Raw genomic sequence first — 21,926 nt, 5'->3', positions numbered from 1 at the left:
TGAACACTATACTGTTTCTAATGGTTGAAACACATGCTCCGCTGTTTGCGTTTCATTTGATGCCAATAGTACATATTCATGCTGCTGAAAGCTCGCTATGTTAAGTGAGGTAAAGTCAATCCTGTACGTCAATAAAGGTTATCTGTATTATCTGTAAAGTCAATAAAGGTTACCATAGGATTATAAGCAGCTCTAGAGCTTTGACAATGCTGCATAGTATTAGGGAAATGAAATATTCCTTCTTTGGCGCAGAGAGTAATATCTGCACAAAACTTAGTGCAATTACCTTTCCCAGCACCAGCTTTGTGTGCTATTCGGTTCGTGCCACGTGAATGTCTTTGGGCACTCCCAGGAATCTGAGCGAACAAAGAACAAACGTTCGTCCGTAATTGTTTGCTCAAACTGCCTCCTTAATTGAATTTAGCTCGCCCATGACGTAAAGAACCTTGGTTCCTGGTAAATTGCGCTTTCTGGTTTTTGGGCAACGTTGGGTCGGTCCTTTACTTAATCCTGATGCGTAGAACGTCGGTAAACACGAGAAATAAAAGGGAAGGCTAGAGAAATAGCGCTCTTAGCGAAAGTAATTTTTTAACCTAACAAATAAGGTAGGTCTTCACAGGTGTATCACAACTTGTTCAAATACAATTCCTCCAAGGCTCGAGGCTAAGTCGAATGAATAATTCGGAAGAAAATTGATGAAAACAATTTGTAGCGGCTCCAGGTAGCATTCACTGCTTAGGACACTAAACACAAATTTGAAATAGGAAAGTCGAGTTGAGCGATTTTTCTCGAGTAATGACGCGTAAAATTACTACCGCTTTTTCAAATCCGTGACGAGCCAGATTTTTTTTGCTATTTCTTTTTTTCTTTATGCAGTTTTGACAATGAAGTCTTGAAGGTTTGCTCGCGCGCGTAAAGAAAGCGAAACAGGCTTTTGTGGTTGAGACCAATGTAATTTGTGTGCTTAATGGAACATACACTGAATAAGAGTAATACGTCACCCCAGTTTTGGTTGTGCGTTGCTTGTTTATTTTATTTATGAGTACAAAGAATCATCGTGAAGTTTTCAGACAGTGTGCACACTTGCTTACAAAACTACGTGCCAATAATTTTGGTGAGTCCGTTTTTTCGTGTTAAGAATTTAGCAACTGTTTTGATGTGCGACAGTAACTTGTATAAGCTTTCTGCTGTTCAATATTTTCAAGGTTTTTCGGCGTGTTTCTTTTGTCATATTGCCACACCCATGCACTCCCTTTGTTCTATTTACTATGTTCTAACGTAACAGTTCTATTTTGCAAAGCCCGCCTAAATGAATGGCAACTATCCAAATAATGTCAGAACCGTCGCCTCCAATTAAGTGCTCAACGCGTACATCAGAGTTAGTTCTGCGACTTACGCTGCCGCTAGCGATAACTATGGAATATTCGATTATACATCTATAAAAGCCCACGCACTTGACCGCCTTTCAGTTTCATCGATTGCCTACGCCCTTGTTGGCCGATATCAGTGCACAGCGTGCGTTTCTTGCTGTAATAATACTTTTCGTTTCCCGGAACAAGTTATGCAAATTAAAAAGTTTAATCTTCAACACGCCGGCTGCTGCCTCCGTTCAAGTCACGACCACGTGACATGAACAGGAGTAGCCAGTGTGTTGAAAACAGCAGCTCATCATCATCATGATGATCATCATCATTGCCAACTTATACCAGATAACTGCAGAACTGGACCTTTCTTTCAGTGATTTGTGACTTCGCCTGTCCTGTGGGGGTTGATTCCCTTTTATCATTGCTAACTTTGCAATGTCGTCACCTTATTCAACTCGCTGTCATTCTCGTTGTTTCTCATCCCTTGATTACCAATCAGTTCCTTAAATTGTTCAAATACACATCACATAGACTGGCTAAATAGATTAGCCTGGCTGTTAATTTGTCCGTAATTCCGCTTTATACTCTCTCCTATGTGTTTAACGCGCAATGTAGATACGCAGTAAATTGCGGCCGTCCACTAGATGCGGCACACTCCACACAAAGGGAAGCTGAAAGCGGCTTTAGAATTTTATAAAACTTTCTGTTCAGCAAGAGCCGATTTCATTGTCGATGATATAATTCTTTCCGCAGTTTTTTCGTCAAGAGATTCAAAGCACGTGACAGAAAAGCTTGTTTTTCTACGTCCACGCAAGAGCGCCGAAAGTGCTTACGTCAAAACCTACGTCATCTTTGGTACATTTGGCGGAGCCGTGCTGCACTTCGACGGGAGGTTTTCGCCACTTTCTGATCCAAACTGTGAGAACGCTTGCTGTTTATGTGACGAAGGTTCACACAAGTTGAGCGAAGCTGGCAGTTCTACGTGTGGACAACGATATCCGGAATGACAACGAACAGCCGTGCGCAGCGTGAACATCTCGTACATTCAACTGTGGCCTCCGTGACTCGTGACCGGCTGTTGCCGAAGCTTATCACGGAAGCCATGCTTCAGCAATTCTGTTCTTGCAGACAACGTGCGTACCTACAATCACGTTACCACGTTCACTTAGCATCTCAAGAAGCCCTGTGGTCACAGCCTCTGTTTCTTATCGAAAAAGTGCTCTTCCCATACTTTTTGAGAGTTCTCATATCTACTTTTTGAATTTGGCTATATCACTATCTTTTCATGCACTAGAGCCATTTTTATAGAGATAAGCATACCGTATATTTTAACCACGTAGCTCACTCTTCCAGCAACGAAGAAATATTGGGAAACCTTATATATAATGGCACACGCTGTTGAGGTTCCTTTGTATTTTTCTCGATGATGGAATTTTTGTAGCTCGAGCGTCTACCTTTCTCTTTACGTCTGTGTCGCGCTTCTTTTTGCTTTTTCCTTTTATGTGCCGCGCTAATACAAGCTGAGTTCTGAATGAAGAAAACTTCCGCGCCCTGCAATTTTTTTTTCAACACAGAAGTTCTCATTTTTTGATGAATGGTAGCATGAAAAACAGGAACGGTTGGTTCGTTTTCAGATGCGAGAAAATCAAGCAATTGCTGATTGATTGATTTGTGGGGTTTAACGTCCCAAAACCACCATTTGGTTATGAGAGAAGCCGTAGTGGAGGGCTCCGCCAATTTTGACCACCTGGGGTTCTTTAACATGCACCCAAATCTGAGTACACGGGCCTACAACATTTCCGCCTCCATCGGAAATGCAGCCGCCGCAGCCGGGAATTGAACCCGCGACCTGCGGGTCAGCAGCCGAGTACCTTAGCCACTAGACCACCGCGGCGGGGCAATTGTTCAAAACAAGGGCAAAAAAAGCCACATTCAGTAACACACCATCATCATCAGCCTGACTACGTCAACTGCAGGACAAAGGCCTCTCCCATGTTCCGCCAGTTAACCCGGTCCTGTGCTTGCTCCTGCCAATTTATACCCGCAAACTTCTTAATCTCGTCTGCCCACCTAACCTTCTGTCTCCCCCTAACCCGCTTCCCTACTCTGGGAATCCAGTTAGTTACCCTTAATGACCAGCAGTTTTCCTGTCTACGCGCTACATGACCGGCCCATGTCCATTTCCTTTTCTTTATTTCAACTATGATATCCTTAACCCCCGTTTGTCCCCTAATTCACTATGCTCTCTTCTTGTCTTTTAAGGTTACACCTACCATTTTTTTTTCGATTGCTCGCTGCGTCGTCCTCAATTTAAGCTGAACCCTCTTTGTAAGTCTCCAGGTTTCTGCCCCGTAGCTAAGTACCGGCAAGATACAGCTGTTATATACCTTCCTCTCGAGGGATAGTGGCAATCTACCTGTCATAATTTGAGAGTGCTTGCCGAATGTGCTCCACCCCATTCTTATTTTTCTAGTTGCTTTAATCTCGTGGTTAGGTTCTGCGGTTATTACCTGCCCTAAGTAGACATAGTCTTTTACAACTTCAAGTGCACTATTACCTATCTCGAAGCACTGCTCCTTTCCGAGGTTGTTGTACATTACTTTCGTTTTCTGCAGATTATATTTTAAGACCCACTTTTCTGCGCTCCTTGTCTAACTCCGTAATCATGAGTTGCAATTCGTCCCCTGAGTTACTCAGCAATGCAATGTCATCGGCGAAGCGCAGGTTACTAAGGTATTCTCCATTAACTCTTATCCCTAACTGTTCCCATTCTAGGCTTCTGAAAACCACTTGTAAGCACGTGGTAAATAGCATTGGGGAGATTGTGTTCCCCTGCCTTACACCCTTCTTGACTGGCATTCTGTTGCTTTCTTTATGAAGCACTATGGTAGCAGTTGATCCCCTGTAGATTTCTTCCAGAATGTTTATATATACTTCATCTACGCCCTGATTTCGCAGTGTCTGCATGACGGCTGATATTTCTACTGAATCAAACGCCTTCTCGTAATCTATGAAGGCTATGCATAGTGGTTGGATATACTCCTAGCATTTCTCTATTACCTGATTGATAGTATGAGTGTGGTCAATTGTTGAGTAGCCTGTTCGAAATCCTGCTGGTTCCTTTGGTCGATTGAATTCTAATGTTTTCTTTACTCTGTTAGCAATTACCTTTGTAAATAGCTTGTATACTACAGAGAGCAAGCTGATCGGCCTGTAATTCTTCAAGTCCTTGTCATCTCCTTTCTTATGTATCAAGCTGATGTTAGCGTTCTTCCAAGACTCTGGTACCCTTCCCGTCAGGAGACACCTCGTAAACAGGGTGGCTAGTTTTTCTAACACAATCTGTCCTCCATCTTTCAGCAGATCTGATGTTACCTGATCCTCACTAGCAGCTTTGCCTCTTTGAATGCTCTCCAAAGGTTTTCTGACTTCTTCTATCATTACTGGTGGGGTGTTATCTGGGTTACTGCTAGTTCTTATAGTATTAAGGTCGTGGTTGTCTCGGCTACTGTACAGATCTCTGTAAAACTCCTCCGCTATATTAACTATCCTATCCATATTGGTAGTTATTTTGCCTTCTTTGTCCCTTAGTGCATACATCCGACTTTTGCCTATCCCAAGTTTCCTCTTCACTGCTTTGACGTTTCCTCCGTTTTTCAGAGCGTGTATAATTCTCTCCATGTTATACCTTCTTACATCGCATACCTTACGTCTATTAATCAGCTTGGAAAGCTCTGCCAGTTCTATTTTGTCTGTTGTACTTGGCAATTTCATGCTTTGACGCTTCTTAATTAGGTTCTTCGTTTCCTGGGAAAGCTTGCCAGTGTCCTGTCTAACTACCCTGCCTCCAACTTCCACTGCACACTCCGTAATGATACTCGTCAGATTATCATTCATTGTATCTACGCTAAGGTTGGTTTCCTCACTAAGAGCCGAGTACTTGTTCTGCAGCGACACTCTGAATTCCTGTACTTTCCCTCTCAGTGCTAGCTCATTGATTGGCTTCTTGCGTATCAGTTTCTGTCATTCCTTCTTCAAAATTAGGCGAATTCAAGACCGTACCATTCTATAGCCACTGCATCGTACCTTGCCAACCACTTCCACATCCTGCACGATTCCTGGGTGTGCAGTCATTATAAAGTCTATTTCGTTCTTATTTTCGACATTAGGGCTCCTCCATGTCCAATTGCGGTTTTCTCGTTTGCGGTAGAAGGCATTCAAAATCCGCAAATTATTGCGTTCTGTGAATTCCACTAGTAGCTCTCCTCTAGCGTTTCTAGTGCCGATGCCATAATCTCCTACTGCCTGGTCTCCAGCCTGCTTGTTCCCTACCTTTGCATTAAAGTCGCCCATCACTACAGTATACTGTGTTTTTACCTTACTCATTGCCGATTCTACGTCTTCATAGAAGCTTTCAACTGAAGCGTCATCATGGCTGGATGTAGGCGCGTAAGCCTGTACTACCTTCATCTTGTATCTTTTATTCAGTTTAATTACAATACCTACCACCCTTTCATTAATGCTATAGTATTCCTCTATGTTGCCAGCTATATTTCTGTGAATTAGGAACCCCACTCCCAGTTCTCTTCTGTCTGCCAAGCCCCGATAGCAAAGGACGTGCCCATTCTGTAGCACAGTATAGGCCTCATCTGTCCTCCTAACCTCACTGAGCCCTATTATATCCCATTTAACACCCTCTAGCTCCTCGAATAGTACAGTTCGACTTCCCTCACTAGATAAGGCTCTAGCGTTAAATGTCGCCAAGTTCAGGTTCCAATGGCGGCCTGTAGTCCAGAGATTCTTAGCACCCTCTGCTGCGTTGCAAATCTGACCGCCGCCTTTGTCAGTTGCTTCGCAGCTGCTGGGAACTGAGGGCCGTAACACGCCATCTCTACATAGCAAATCTAATTTCTCTTTTTTTTAACAAGCACTGTATTTCAATTTTACGTTAAAAGGTACAGTGTGGCCATACCCCCTTGTGGGTTTAGGTCAAGAGTGTTTAGGTGACGAAACAAAGTAAAACAGGCTGCAAATCGCTGAATGGCTAATTGATTCTCCTTTGTGTTCCAAGCATAGTGGTAGGCGAGTCGCTCGGCGCACCTTTCCAGTTGCCATTAAAATGCTCGTACGACTGTTTGTGCAATGTACGATAGAGCGACGCACTGGCGTTGTTTTATTCAATTCGGGACGTCTCTCTCATATCACGCTATCTTTCGCTCACAATGCCATGAAACCCTGACAGAAATGTATGATTTGATAAGAACAGGAAGAAGTTATTCACATAAATATCGCAGAAGCGTCTGCGATGAGCCACGCTTCCATTTGATGCCAGAGCTGCCACGTGTGGGCACCCGATACGAGTCTTAAAAAAAAAAAAAAGACGCAAGAAGAAAGTGGCAAAGAGTGGCACGTATGTAGTGGTGGCTTTCTTAAGTAAACAAAAAAATACTTCAACCCACCCTCCAACCTCTTCAAAAAGTTACGACAGGCCCTGCGTTGCACTTCAAAGACCAGGCAACGGCTGTAGAAGAACCCATCGATCGCGTCGAGGCAGCGGTGCTGCATCGGTTTGCAAAGGTGTACGAAAACTATACCGCCGCTGGGCGCGAGAAAGATATAGATATCCCGAATCTACGACTTCGGGGTCCTCCCTGTGGTCGTATACCGGAGCGAGCTCAAGAATATAGCAGAGAGGGCGGGGGGGGGGGGGGGGGGGTTCGGGCTCAGTTTTTTGCGGACGCCGCTTCAATACGGCCGCTGCTGTAGCCACAGCCCCTGCCCGCCTCTCTTGTCCCCCCCTCCCCCCACTCTTTTCCTCGTCTTGCCTTTGCTCTTTCTGCCGATCACCATCAGTCCTCGAGGGAAAAATCGATGGGTTTTCCTTCGAGCTGAAATTGATGTCGATTCTCGGCAACTTTCCCGGCATCTGCCGTCGCATGATGGGTCGGTCGCTTTACCTGTTCACCTGTTCTGCGTCACTTTGTTACGCTTCTACGTGGCTTCATTTTTTTTCTTTCGTGCCTGCGCGTGTTCTTCCCAGCTTCGTCTCGAGTCTGATCCAAGCAGTCACCCTTTTCTCGTCCAGCCACCGGTGCCCATTTTACTTTTGCTAGGTTTCATTTTCTTTTTCGATGCCTCAGGTGCGCACGTTCCCCTTATTTGACAAGCCGCAATATAGGAATCTGAATCTGAAACAGTGAAGCGGAATCGAAGCTTTCTCGCATCTTTCTTTTTTTGTCTGCCCACTCGGCTAGAAGAAGGCTATCTCGCGAAGGTATGCTTCCTTGGGTGAGCTGTCTCGGCCAAACGTTTTTCAGCTGTCTCGTTCTGTTCGCTGGATGTACGGCTAAAAGAAATGAAATCGAAGCAGACCTGCCATCTGCGTTTCGAAAGTTTGATGGGAATGGCTAATAATTCGTCGAATACGAAGCAAGGAATGGAATGCAAATAAAGCGTAAGTTTCTCGCAAGATTAGCGATTTCGAAAAGGTGAAATGATAAGGAAACCTGAATATTCGCCTCCTAAAGCAAGACAGTGATAAAATTACGTAACATGAGGCTGTCAGGGAGCTTTGGCCGCCCCGACGTTCACCTTGTTTCGTAACGATGATAGAGAGCAAAAGAGAGCGCAACCTATTATATATATATATATATATATATATATATATATATATATATATATATATATATATATATATATATATATATATATATATATATATATATATATATATATATATATATATATATATATATATATATATATATATATATATATATATATATATATTCACAAAGCAATAAGAAAGCAACCCCTGTCTCATCTTTTTAAGTGTACAGAGGTGTACATAAACCTATTAGAACACCCATTAAAGAATGCATATGCCTTTGGGCCTACAAACTGGGAAAAGAAAACAGACAGCGAAGCATATAAGAGACCGTATCAGCTTAAAATGCTTAAACAATGTTTATGCGCTGGATCTAACAGCTGCTGGGAAGATGTGGACATTTGTTTATTATATAAGTCTCAGCTGCTCCTGTATGCAAAGGGAACCAAAACTTATCACTTTGAGCTTTGACAAGCGTTGCAAAAGCCTCTACGAGAAAATTTGTGAATTTAAACAAACGAGAGTTGGGTGAGACAGGCGTTGCATTACGGTGTATTTTCTTGAAACAAAGCTTGAACTTTGACTGCAGGACAAATAGGCTGAGACAGCAGTCAGCAAAAGCAGAAGAACATATCAATTAAGGGCCTTAATTATTCAGCAAAGTGTAAATTTTGAGGTTGGTAAAGAAACAGTAACACATCTAAAGAAATGAATTGCCTAGCGTTATCAAGGCTGCAACTTTCCGAATGAGCCAAATACTTGGTTTGACCAAAGTACAAAAAGCTGTGATATATATCATCTTAATCCATTCATCGAACTCGAAATTACTGTAGGATTATATAGAAGTATGGAAGCACTTATTCACCGGTTAAGGCTAGGCACCGCTTACAAAATCGTTTTTTACACTAAATTGGCAAGCTTAAACTCTCAAACATGGATTTGTAGATGAAGAAGTGTGTCCCCTTGCTAATGGTCTAATGGCTAAGGTACTCGGCTAGTGACCCGCCGGTCGCGGGATTGAATCCCGGCTGCATTTTTGATAATAGTATGTGAAGTTTATTGTCCCCAAACCATCATATGATTATAAGAGACGCAGTAGTGGAAGGCTCCGGAAATTTCAACCACCTGGGGTTCTTTAACGTGCATCCAAATCTGAGTCCACGGGCCTAAACAGCATTTTCAACGCGATAGCCTTAAAGAGCTCGTGTCGCAAAAGAACCCACCGCCGGCGTCGGCCCCGTTAGTTGTGAGTGAAAAATCGTCTGTGTGTCTGTGACCGAAAAAATCAAGTTACCAAGATAGCCGCGGGAGGCCGCTTCTCGTCCACTAGTACAGGCGCGATCACACTGAAAATCCGCGCATTCGAAGAAAAAAAAGTGCTTAAGGTCACGAGGCGCGGTAGTTTCTTTGCCCTGCCACCCCTCCCTGCATGCTTAGCTTCTAGCGCTTTCGTCGGGACGAGAGAAGAGATAATGCAATTGTAGCATGCGAGAAACCTTTGTAACTTCACTCGCACTGGATGCATTCTTAAACTTTTGGCGGCGTTCAATTTGTGAGGCAAAACACTTTTCTAGTTAATTCATTCCATGGCCCTTTTAACGCATTTTTTTTTACACGTGTCACGAAGAAAACGAGCCCACTCGGCGATAATAGCGCGCACTCGTCCAATATGCTATGCGCGTGTTTGTGTGCGTGTGTGTGTATGTAATAAAACTTATGAATAAGTGTGCACTTAGCGGTTGAAGGGTGCTCTAGGGGCCGGATTTCACTATCGCGTTCAACTCTTGAAGGCAAAGCTTAAGGGTCCCCCAATTTTTCACCTCCATCGAAAATGGAGCCACCACCGCTGAAATTCGATCCCATGACCTACGGGTCTGCAGCCGGGTACCGTAACTACTATACCACCGCGGCGGGGCGGCTGCATTTTAGATGGAGGCGAAAATGCCGGAGGCCCGTGTGCTCAGATTTGGGTGTACATTAAAGAACCCCAGGTCGTCAACATTTACGGAGCTCTCCTCAACGGAGTCTCTCATAGCCATATGGTGTTTTTGGGCACATTAAAACCGACACGTCAATCAACGTATGTCACCTTTATGTAGATTGCCCACATCATGACATGCCGCGGGGATGTCTTAAATTGGAACTATTGGCTTCAGTATTAAGTTCAGTATCAAGAAACTTCTGGGCCCGTGCCCAACCGAAGCTTTACAGACGTTACGTTTAAAAACATTAAAACGTTTATTTTAGAAGACAACGGAATCACTGGCAAGTAGTAAACTTTTATTTTGATAACACATGCCGTACGCGTAGTATTATATGACACCCATCATATGTGTGTGCTGAAGTGCGTGACGTGCCTATTGTTATCCACACATGAGCAAATACATCCCCCAAACTAACAGACGTGTACACTGCTATTTTGTGCCGGTTCGATTGAATGTTAACTATAGGGGAGTGTGTTTTTCGGCGTGTGTGCATGGGTGTTGTATTTTCCATGTGCCGCTCTTTATTGTTTCTTGAAGATGAATATTCGACATTCGATCAAGAACTAAGGAGTAGCCGGTGCCCTTATTTTGCGCTAACATCTCCTTACATATCATATCAATACAAAAATGTCAATTGAAGGGCTTGTTTTCTTTGTTAGACGCTGTATTATTGAGGTCTAATAGACAATAAAGCCGCAGAAAGAGTAAACAACGTTATCAGAAGTAATTGTGATGTAAATGTAAGCAAAAAAAGTGGACAAAAAGACAACTTACCACCGCAAGGTGGCAAGTTAGCTGTTAATATATTATTGTCTATTAGTCGTCAATAATAAATGAGCAGTCTGATAAAACTGTGCTCGTTCCTTCGTCTACGTCTTTGTTCCGTGTTGGGCAATTTTCCTTATATTTTAATGAAGGAACAGGGGGATCTTTAGGTTTGTGTCTTCTTATTTTAATAGAGTGGACGTTTGTCACTGCCTGGTAGATTGCTGAAACCCTCACTCTGAATATATTAAATGATTCATGCTTGTGACAATAGTAAAACACCAGCGAAGACGACGGAGAATTAGCGATATCTAACAACGTTCTTCTCGGACAACGCCCGTAGTGTGTCACAGCGTGCATAAAAAAAGTTTTACACTCGCGAGTTTTCATAATATTGTGCTTATTTTAACACCAATAGCCAGAACGGGAGTGTTTTTCGACTGCTGATTGCGTTTCTTTTGACCACAGGAATATTTGACGTGCCGTGGCACACCGCTACTGTCAACGCATTAGAAACTCGGGAGGAAAAGAAACCGGCTATATATATCAAGCTAAGACCACCTGCCATGTAGTAATCACAACTAGCCGCCATCCCTGTTAACCTGTGAGCATAATCACAAACACCGGCTGAGTATCCGTAGATATCTACAAAAAGCAGAAAATTATGTTAATAAACGACGGCTTGAAGATAGTTAGGGAAGAGGTTAATGCCACAAAAAATTTCGGCCAAGGATGGCTTCTACTTGCATGCAATGGCCGCAAGAGGATATCGCCAGAATTCACTTTGTAGTGGGAATAACAGCGATAACGATGATGGAGCTGAATCTAGAAAAGTAATAGAGCTCACTGTGATCAGACACTCGGCCACGTTCACCCGCTCTCTGATATCATCATCATCACCATCATCACCATCATCCTAATCAGCCTGACTACGCCCACTGCAGGGCAAAAACCTCTCCCATGATCCGCCAGTTAACCCGGTGTTGTGCTTTCCGTTGCCACGTTATGCCCGCAAACTTTTGAATCTCATCGGCCCACCTAACTTACTGTCGCCCCTTCGTGCGTTTGCCTTCTCTGGGAATTAGGTTAGTTACCTTTAATGACCACCGGTTATCCTGCCTACGCGCTACGTGTCCGGCCCATGTTCATTTATTTTTCTTGATTTCAACTAAGATATCCTTAACCCCGGTTTGTTCTCTGGCCAACTCTGCTCTCTTCTTGTTTTTTAAGGTTACACCTATCATTTTCCTTTCCATCACTCGCTGCGTCGTCTTCTATTTAGGCTGAACCCTATTTGGAAGCCTCCACGTTTCTGCTCCGTAGGTAAGCATGGGCAAGATGAAACTGTTATATACCTTCCCCTTGAGGGATAGTGGCAATATACCAGTCATGATTTGAGAGTGCTTGCCAAATGTGTTTCGCCACATTCTTATTCTTCTAGTTACTGCAATCTCGTGGTTCGGCAAACTCTCAGATATATATATGCTGAAGTTAAATCGGAGGGTGTCACTGCTTTGGATCTGTGCTTGTTTTTTCAGGGTTTCATCTTGCGCTGGGTATTACAAAACGAGTACAAAAACAGGGACACGTTGACAGCGTATTTTACCCAACCAATTAAGCGAGTTCATTGCCGTCTTGAATCCGTACTTGCGGCCAAATGTTAGTACTATGCATACCTACATGAGACCGGATGTCTGCCGCAAACGGACGACCTATTTTGATCATAACCACTGCAGGTCCAAAGCTGTGTTTACTACCACAATCGATGCTTCTCAACTACTGTTTGTTTTGATAAAGGCTGCCTGCTCCCATCCCCCCTACGTCACCTATTACGTGACCTGAATCTACCCCCAACGCTGAAGTTTATCATGTGGAAAGAAGCGGCTCCCGCAGAGCATACCAGTCTTGTACGTTTGCTTACCTCAGCCAACCTTAAGAGAAGGGAAGTGAAAGTGGGTCACGTGACTTACCCATCTTGGAAGGGGACATCTGGGAACAGGCGCTCGCTCTCCGGGAGCCCGCGTGCAGGCTGGCGTGACTGTGGCGCCGTTTGCTGTCTTTGTTGCTCAACTTGAGGTGCGACAGCCGCGGGTTCGGAGAGTTGAAGATGGTGCGCTGGTTGCGGAAGCGAGCCCTGCGCACGTCAACAACAAGAACAAGGCGTGCTTCTTATTATGTGGATGTGATGAAGACGCGTTTCAACTGGCTACCCAGCACTGTGTAGCCAGTTGGTCTAAGAACTGGCTACCCAGGGCTGTGAAAGGGGGTAAAAAGAATAAAAGATGCGAAAAAATGGAATAAAAGTTGATAGGGAAGAGATGTTACAAAAATAAAAATAAAGAACAGAAAGAGATGAACAGTGCAGTAAACGACACTGCTTATAGAGTATGTCTCTCAGAATAGTTGCACGTAAGAAGCGCAACAACGCTCTCATGCTTATCGCACCAAAATGATCGCAGCCAGTGTCCTAAGACACAGTTAACGCGTAAACGGACCTATGTCGAGCAACATTATTATAACGTGGAAGAAAATGTACAAAATGCAATTAATATATTTCTTAATGGTGTAACTAGTCATTATCAATATGAGTACTCGCGTGGGGTCAACGTAAAAGTCGGCACAATTAAATGAATATAACACACATATAATACATTGAGGCTAATTTTTCGATTATTTAGCCCCTAAAGTTGCAATTTGCCGCTTTTATTACTATTATCAATTTGGCTGGCCATCTTTGCAGCTTTGTTGTTGTAGAATAAATTTATTTCAGAATAGACTTTACATTTTACAGCAACTTCAGGTTTTTCGTTGGTCTTTTTAGAAAAAGTAGGATCCACTGCTTGGCATCTATGCATTCGGCGAACGAAATTTCACAAGCCATAGTGACCACTTACATTTATTAGCGTTGACAAGATAGAGCAAAAAAAAAAGTATATCATTGTATGCGAACAGTGCGCAATCACGTATTGGCATACCTCAGGTGCGCTTCGACGTGACTTTCAAAAAGGAAAAAGGAAGGCATAAGCGCAGCTTCGTTACTGCCTCTCTTAAGCGAGGGCACCTCCGCAGTTCTGCGCAGAGAATGGGAGAATTAGAATTAAGGGGGGCTCCGATACGTGTGTTGTGATGAGCCACGTTATTTAAGCACGACTCTGGCTCTTGAGGGTCAGTCTACTACACTGAATGAGCTTGCGCTCTGTACTGCGCCATAAAATAGCAGGCTTTGTCTGAAAAAAAAATTGACCCCGTGTCTGCATGTTTCACTGCAAATGTCATCGAAAGACGATAGTCTTGCGTGTGGAGAGAGTGAAAAAAACGTTTATTTAATGTTCTGAGTGATAAAGTCGGTGAATTGTATTCAGGAAGCACTGCGTTAGTCTTGATCCGTGCAGCGAAGGCGAACAAGCGCATGGAGGCACGTTAGACACGAGCGCCATCTGGCAGTCATCTTCGAAAACGAAGGAAGGCGTGCACACGCGCGGAGGAAGATGCGCCCCTGTCTCAGATGCGATAACGAGTATAACGCAAAGTGACGGGCAGGTGCCACCACCGTGTCGTCTTAGCAAAGCGTTCGAAACACTTGCCTTTTTGAGAATCGCGTTGCACTGTCAGAGCAGCGGGATAAACGCTACGGGCCTTAGAATTACTTGTGTGTGTCTTCTCTAGTATAAAGGCTTGCATACAAAACATCGACGTGTTGTTATGGTGCCTCAGATATGCGCAATAATTGCTTTTTAATTGACAATCACACAAGTATGAACGCTGATACTTCAGCAATATTGGTGGACGCTGAGGATGGAGTTGGCCGTTTGTGTTATCATTTTGTGCCATTAAAAAAATAGTTATCGCGGACAAACAGACAAGTATACAGACAGACAGACAAAAATTTCGGCGTCGAAGGTCCCCAAGAAATACAATCGTCTTAAAAAGTGAGTGTGTTGATAGGGCTGTCTTCACCATGGTCGCTGCTTTCGCTGAAAGGGGATATACGATACACCATTTCCACGCACCTGCTGAACAACTGCAGGGCGACGCACATGCCGACAAACATGATGGCCAGGCACACGATGATGGGCACCATGTTCTCATCGGACATCCCAGGATCTGTCTTGGGATCCATGCCGAAAGGGCGCATTGTCTGCAGCTCGACGTCTGCAGAGAGTCGCGTAAGAGAAGTCCCAAATGGTTATTCAAAGGTTACGCCAGCTCGTTACCTACGGAGTCTGTGTTTACATTTCCGAATCTATCCGACTGCATTGAATGCCATAAATACTAATTGAAGAGTTTGTGGAATGCTGTGCAGTGAGTTTCAATTCGAATGGTTTTTTGAAGACAGTACGTAAAGATTGTTATAAATTTATTGCGTAAATACACTGTAAATTGAAAAAAAGAAATGGCCTAGTAGAGGCTAGAGGCTAGAACAAGATACGTGGTGGGTACATATGAAGATGTGAACTGGTAAACATGGACCATCAAACAGTTCTGCGTGTACTTTTATCATAAATCGCCGATAGAAGAAATGGTGGAGAAGGAAAGGCAGGGAGGTTGATCAGTTCAGGAAAGTTAGCAGGCAGCTTGTTATCCTAAACGTAGGACCGGAAAAGGGAGATTGAAAGAAGGAGAGAAAAGAGTGGGAAGAGACAGAAAGCTAGCACTTAACAGCCACTCGAACTAGCATACAGTCAGGTACATGTCCATCCCGCTCACGTGGTTAGAAACATCGCTTCACAGCCTTGTCCGCGTTAGTTTTTTTAGAAACTTCGGGAGTCCTTTGGTCGCCTTCGTCGGTTGTCACGTAACACATCTAAGTGAGCTAATTTCACCGCTAAAGAATTACTGGTTGTCGAAAACAGGCATCCTGCGTAAGGATGTGTTTCAAATTTTAACTTGCTAAGGCGATGAACACGTGTTTTGAATCTTTGTCACGTGAACAATACATCTTAGTACGATGTTCTCAAAAAAAGCACTGGTTAAAACTAATTAAAGGAGATGACTCGGCTGGCTGAGAGAGCTTGACTCCCGAAAACCACGTTATGCATTAGCCCATTATGTCGCGAGACGTGTGCTTTGACTAATTTCATTTCGTATATCGTATTCACAGGCCAATTTTGATGTTCTTTCTACGAATGTGCCTAATTCACATACCATAACTCAAGGGCACTAAATGTTACAACCCGAGAAAGAAAAATCAGGCAATATGTTGTATTCTGTAAGTTTCCGTAACTATAATTAGCGTTAAATCAAATACTTCAATATTGTGCAGTTAGTCGTGTTCCATTTCGACATAAAAAGATAGTAATCAGAAGCTCCAAGTGTATCTGCGACTCGTGCTTTTATGCATTGAATTCAAAAGAAGAAAAGCGATGCTTTTGACGTTGATTCTGGGACGTAGCACGCCGAACGACCCGCGGAACATAGTGCCTTCACCAGAGCGATTGGTTATAGCCACACGCAGCAACCCGTGTTAGGACAAGACATACTGGCTATGCAGAAGGTTCGATTTGTCTCACGAGTAATGTAGAATGCTCTTTTTCGGCCAGAAGTTGACACTGCTAGCACATAAGTGTTGTGTACGCAAACGCTGCCACCGCCGCTGAAGGGGATATTACAACACTCACAAACGCGCTGCAACGGAGACAACAATGTCTGTCCCGGTACAGGGTGTCGGAACGAAACGTTTTTTTTTCGTTTTGTTTCTTTTTGGTTTTAGTTTCGTTCCACCGAAAAAAAAATGTTTCGTTCAGCTTTTTTACTGGAATGACCAAAAAATGTTCTATGACGACAGCTGAAGCTGAATAACGTTTCTTCCCCCTTCCGTAATGATACGTAAGGGATTTTATTAGCAAAAAAGTTGAATTGAAGGTAACATTCAAAAATTCTAAACACAAGTATTAATTTTCCTCATTGGTGAACTAGGAATCCTCTGAACAGTAAGAATGCTTCATGTAAAAAGAATGAGCATATTATTAGAAAGAGCAGGTTGTCGAGTGTAGTGTCTGATGTGCGATGGGGCATTTCTGATAAAAGAAGCTTCAGCACTGCCACTTCTCTCTCCATGCAGACACATCAAGGTAACCGAGGTCCAGTTGCGTCAACAAAAAAAGCTTCGGTTGCCCCCCATCCTTTTTCGCAAAATTTTAACACATGTGTACTTTTGAGATCAATACTGGGCTCACGCGCTTTTACTGTCTACCTTGAGATACGCATACTTGGAGATCCAGCACAACCAAGGTTATGAAACGTGAGCATTATTTCTCATGTTTCATAACTTTGCTTATGCTGGATTGCTAACTCTTCATTTTCTCTTCATTTTTATTTACAGATACTCTCAAAGTCAATTGCAGTACGAAAGAAAGTGATTGATAAAACTTGAATCGAAAACTGATAAAAAATATTTTGTCACTCCGGAACGAAGTAATAGGTAACGTTTCGAATACGTTTTCGTTCCGGTCAAAAAGGTCGTTTTCTTTTTCATTTGTAGTTTCCGCCTCCCGTTCGGTTCCGACAGCGTGGTTCTGGACACAGATAACAATTGGGCCTCGAAACTGTGTGACGCAACCGACGACGCACACCGTGCAGCGGGAACACATCCAGCACTTATGACCGTGTATGATGCGACCAGTAACAATAGCATACCTGGTAGACAGGATGTCCCATTGACGTCATTGAAGAGATAGTAGCCATCCTTGCACTTGCAGTAGTCGTTATCACACTCAGAGTTCTTGTCAATCTTGAGGCACTGCTCGTTGCGCCGGCAGGGTTGTCCCAGCATGCGAACTGCAAAGTCAGAGAGAACAATAAACAAGGCCCGTAGATATACACTATAATTGGTACACTAAAGGTGCACCCCAAGGTGAGGGAAATGAAGGGGAAAAGGGAAAATGCATGGCGGGAAAGAGGTAGACAGGGAGGGAAGAAGAACAGGAATGCCAAGCAAACGCGAGTTTGGTTTGCTTCCCTACGCAAGGCGAATAAATGTAAAGAACCAGGATAACGAAGCCAGGGGAAGGGAGCCGTGCTCTATCAGTGCGGAACAGTTGCAGCTGTTCAGAAGGCAAACAATCAATCACTAAGACCGATTGATTTTATAAACAGTCGCAATGCGTAGCTAGCTCTTCAAAGCCTGTGACACGTACGGCCATGGTCCAACAACTTGCGCTGCAACACGCGCGTGCCCAGCACCACATTCGAAGTGCAATTAGGCGGTCCTACACTAATACAGCTGGAGGTGGTCCCATAGCATCGTCGACCATTAAACATGAAGCATTGCTTTGGTTATCTTACAGTGAAGATACAAGTCGAGCATGTGCTCTCAGTATGACGTTGTCTGATATATTCTCTCTTTTAGAAGGTTACAACAAGCAGATGAATTGGCTTTTATTGATAAAAAAGTGCAGTAGGCGAGAGTAAGAGCTGTGGCCTGTTCCCTATCACCAAAAATGCACGGTTAAAAACATGGCAGTCTTTGGCCACCCATGGCCCATGTACCACAAGAACTAACTAATTACAAAAGTTGGGCAGGTAAATTGTCCGCTATGTTATAGCATAAGATTGTTTGCCCGAATTCACAAAATTTTTCTTCGAAAATACTATAAACCTGTAGCGGAAATCGTGTTATTTTGTCAGTTGTATATATATATATATATATATATATATATATATATATATATATATATATATATATATATATATATATAGTACCCGTAACGAAGAGATATAACTCGCAAAATAGCATGATTTCCGCAACAGGTCTGTGGCCCTCGTTCATTGCATACCTTAGCGAAGATACATTTACAATCATTATGAACTGTAGCACAATGCTTGTATTTGCACATTGTAGCTATGCAACAAAACGCTTTAAAGTAATGGAGGTTTGTACAGGCGTTTATTTTTTTATTTATCCTACGATATGTGGTTAACGCGGTGAATTCTTGCACACCTTTAGAATTTAGAAAATAATCACCATTACGTGGCTCATGCCGAACTCGTCTGTGAGCATTGAGAGTGAGATAATGTAATAAAAAGGTAGGGAGCATTACTTTTACTCCACGCTAACAGCTGGTGACCGTGGGCGCAGATCAAGTTGGTAGTATCAAATCCGCCATACGTCGAATTGCTGATGGCCACTGTTATCCAACTCACCAAAATCCGTCGTCGGACGACAGCGGCACAACTTTCGGTTACCACATTTAGCGACGTACGGCCACATCAAATCCAAGCCAATAAACGGCCGCTGTCGGCAAGTTCTGGCATCATTAAAGACCGCTTCTGCACGTGTTCCACGCATTGCGCCAATCGCCCCGCGCTTCCGACGGCTGTACCTGAGTTCGACTATTACCGCTCCCTGCCCTCTGCACTTTCGCACTGCACTTTCCCGGGGCATGTACCGATAATGTAGCGCTAACGTCGGCCAGCCCATTTCTCACAAGCCTGCGGTGGTATCCTCCTAGCGACTGCTTTTTCACCTATGATACGTGGAACGCACAAAACTGAGCAAGACAGAGAGAGAGCGTGATAGAAAAAAAAAGTAAACACCAGGTGTAAAGCCCGAGGCATCCCAGGAACGAAGCTAAAGAAAGTGCTGAAAGACAGGAAAAGAAAGATGAGGTGGAAATGTCCAACATCAGATCATTAGCGAACGGTGAGTCTACGTTCGGGTAGGATGCCGAGAGACATCACGTTGACGATGTTATTTTATTTATTTGGTGCATTCCTGACATGGTTGTGGTAACCTCTGACAACTGCCGAGGATCTGTTCGGCAGAACGATGCCCTTGGGAATGACGAAACGGTTTGTTTGGAGAGCGTTCAGGCAGCGAAGTACTTTTATTAACTGTAGCGAAGATATCGGAGAGCTTCTTCCGTGAGAAATGCTTGCGGACTCTAGCCGAACAGTGTGCCGAGATTTTCACTTTCATATTCAGTTTGTTTCCTGGTTCATATTTAAGGCGAAGACTCTAAATGCCTCATCGGAAGAACAATATGGCACGTTCTGCAAAAACACGTGATATTGTCGAAAGTGGGATAAAAAAATCTCGATTCAGCTCGAAATCACAGTACGTATTCTTTGCAATTAGGCTCGTAGCCAGGCACTTTTTTTTTGTGAGGGGGGGAGCGAATCGTTTAAAGTTTTGAAAAACACTTATTTGTATTATTTCTCCTTGGTTAAGCACTTCCAGCGATCTCAATTTCGGACGGAGGGGGGGGGGGCTGCCACCTCTCTAGTTACGGGTCTGGTTGCAGCCAATAATTCTATGGCTAAGACACACGGTGCTTAAGCCCAGTTAAAAAACAAGCCTGTACAGTCATCATGTTGCGCATAAACGTAAAAACCGTAAGGGTGGTGGGGGTGTGAGCTGATTTAACAGCCAGTGCATACTACGACCAACCAGGCATGGTTGCTCGCTGCAGTGGCCAGCGTATCTCCAGAAGACATTGGCAGACACTTCAGAGCTTTGTAGTGTGCTTTGATTGAAACGTTAGCGCTGATGATATAGACAGCACGAAGCTGACTTCGATCGCTGCTGCGGCCGTGTCTCCTAAAGAAGTGGAACGATATAGCCTTACTTCATATCACGCTTGAAATGATTGCAGTCGCGTTCGCTCTTATTTTGAGTTTTTGTCTGTGACACTTCGGATCAGTTTTCAGCATGTGACGTAACGCAACAATTCAGTATTGAGAAACCGTTATGACATTTTCTTAGAGTGCGCAGTACAGTACCGTAAAGGAAACGGTGATTGTGTGTTCAAAAGCGCCAGTGCTCGAGAACTTATAGTGCTGGTAGCAGTTAAAGATAAATTGCCTTCTTTCGGTGTCCGCAATGAGAGTGCCAAGAAAAGCAAGACTACCCCAGCACAGAACGCAAAGATTTAGTGCCGAATCAGGCACGTAAATCTCTTCTTCCTCGGGAAAATAGAAAAAAAAAAACAGGAAAGTTGCATCAATCAAGCCGTGCGCGGATAATGTGGTGCTGCAGACAGTGAGCAAAGCAGCCGTAATCAGTAACGTTGTTTCGAATGTACAGAAATACGAGCGCCAAATAATGTAAGCAACCCTGTCTTTGTTCACTGACCAGAGAAAAAGTCGTTTACGTCAATAAGGATGGTGATATCGCAATTACGATATCTGTTGCCTACGTCGAAGCTGGAAATTATGTAGCAGCTCCACAGGAACAACAATGCTAGCATCTGGTTCAGCTTATGTCGTGTGCTCGTTGTGTAACCTTTGCTATGAAGCGGCAGATAAGACACCGCGAAAAAAAAACAGAAAAAACAACAAAAAGGAGAATAGATTACGCAGTCACGGTGGTTTACTGCAGGATTAACCGAGAAAACCAGTTAATTCAGTGCACACGCATCGTCGTAATCGTTACTCGTGTGAGTCTATAGCATTATTCGATTAGCACCAGGCTCTTAGATAGTCTATGCCTCCGCTTTGGGGTGTAAAGGAAACGGCTTGCGTACGTGCGCAATTATGCTGGAGGGAAACCTCGAACGCTACCCTACACTGACTTTAGGTAAACGAAGCACGCCGGAAGTGGAGAAACATGGCAGGCGTGCGAAAGGACTCCTTGGAGACGCGTGTGTAGGCTTAGCGAAGCCCGCCCCCCCCAATTCCGGCCTTTCGCTCCTTCGAGACTCTTTACTTCGTTTTATCATCGGCTGCACATCGCGCTGGTCCGTTGCACGACAACGGCGATCTATTCGACCTGACGTGGCGCACGCACTCCAGTCACGCACGTCTCAATGGTCACTAGTCAAGGAGCGGCCAAAGATATCGAGTGAATATCTGCCCTCTGTGTTTTTACATGTTCTCACTTGCGAAGGGCCATGCTTTAGGCAATGAAGTAATTCCTGCGGTAGCCCTAGATGCTTGAAAGCTCAGATACTGTATTTTTTTACGTAAAAATCTTTCAATGTAGCACCCCTTTTCAGGCTACTGCTGTTTTGAAGAGCCTTGATCATCATCATCATCATTTGTATGTCATTTTTTGGCTGTCAGAAACATATTTGACTATGGTGTCGAGAAGACCGCACCTCATCTACTGTAACTCTTCTCGGTATACTACAGAGAAACCATCACTCGCAATCGCCCTAGCTTGCCTTGCCCGTAAACCGATGTCACTAGTAATCATCTCAGAATGTCATTTTGAAAACTCGCTGAGCCTTGCCGTCTAGGTCTAGTTGAGAAGGTACTTGGCTGCCG

General features: G+C 43.8%; 1 protein-coding gene across 2 annotated transcripts in view; it reads right to left on the bottom strand.

Moving 5' to 3' along the window:
* Window positions 1–21,926, bottom strand: part of LOC119171432 (uncharacterized) — a 250,167-nt gene that overhangs the window by 26,179 nt on the left and 202,062 nt on the right. For both annotated transcript variants that reach the window (XM_075893336.1, XM_075893335.1), the window contains exons 3-5: window positions 17,358–17,498; window positions 14,732–14,873; window positions 12,692–12,855 (exon numbers count right to left, since the gene is read on the bottom strand). In XM_075893336.1, the coding sequence (XP_075749451.1) occupies window positions 12,692–12,855; window positions 14,732–14,873; window positions 17,358–17,498 (447 nt within the window). The remainder of the gene's footprint in view (window positions 1–12,691; window positions 12,856–14,731; window positions 14,874–17,357; window positions 17,499–21,926) is intronic.

Source organism: Rhipicephalus microplus, chromosome 4, assembly GCF_043290135.1.
Source record: "Rhipicephalus microplus isolate Deutch F79 chromosome 4, USDA_Rmic, whole genome shotgun sequence".
Classification (NCBI taxonomy): Eukaryota; Metazoa; Arthropoda; class Arachnida; order Ixodida; family Ixodidae; genus Rhipicephalus; species Rhipicephalus microplus.
Note: the sequence above shows the minus strand (reverse complement) of the source record. Positions and strands in the feature narration are given on the sequence as shown.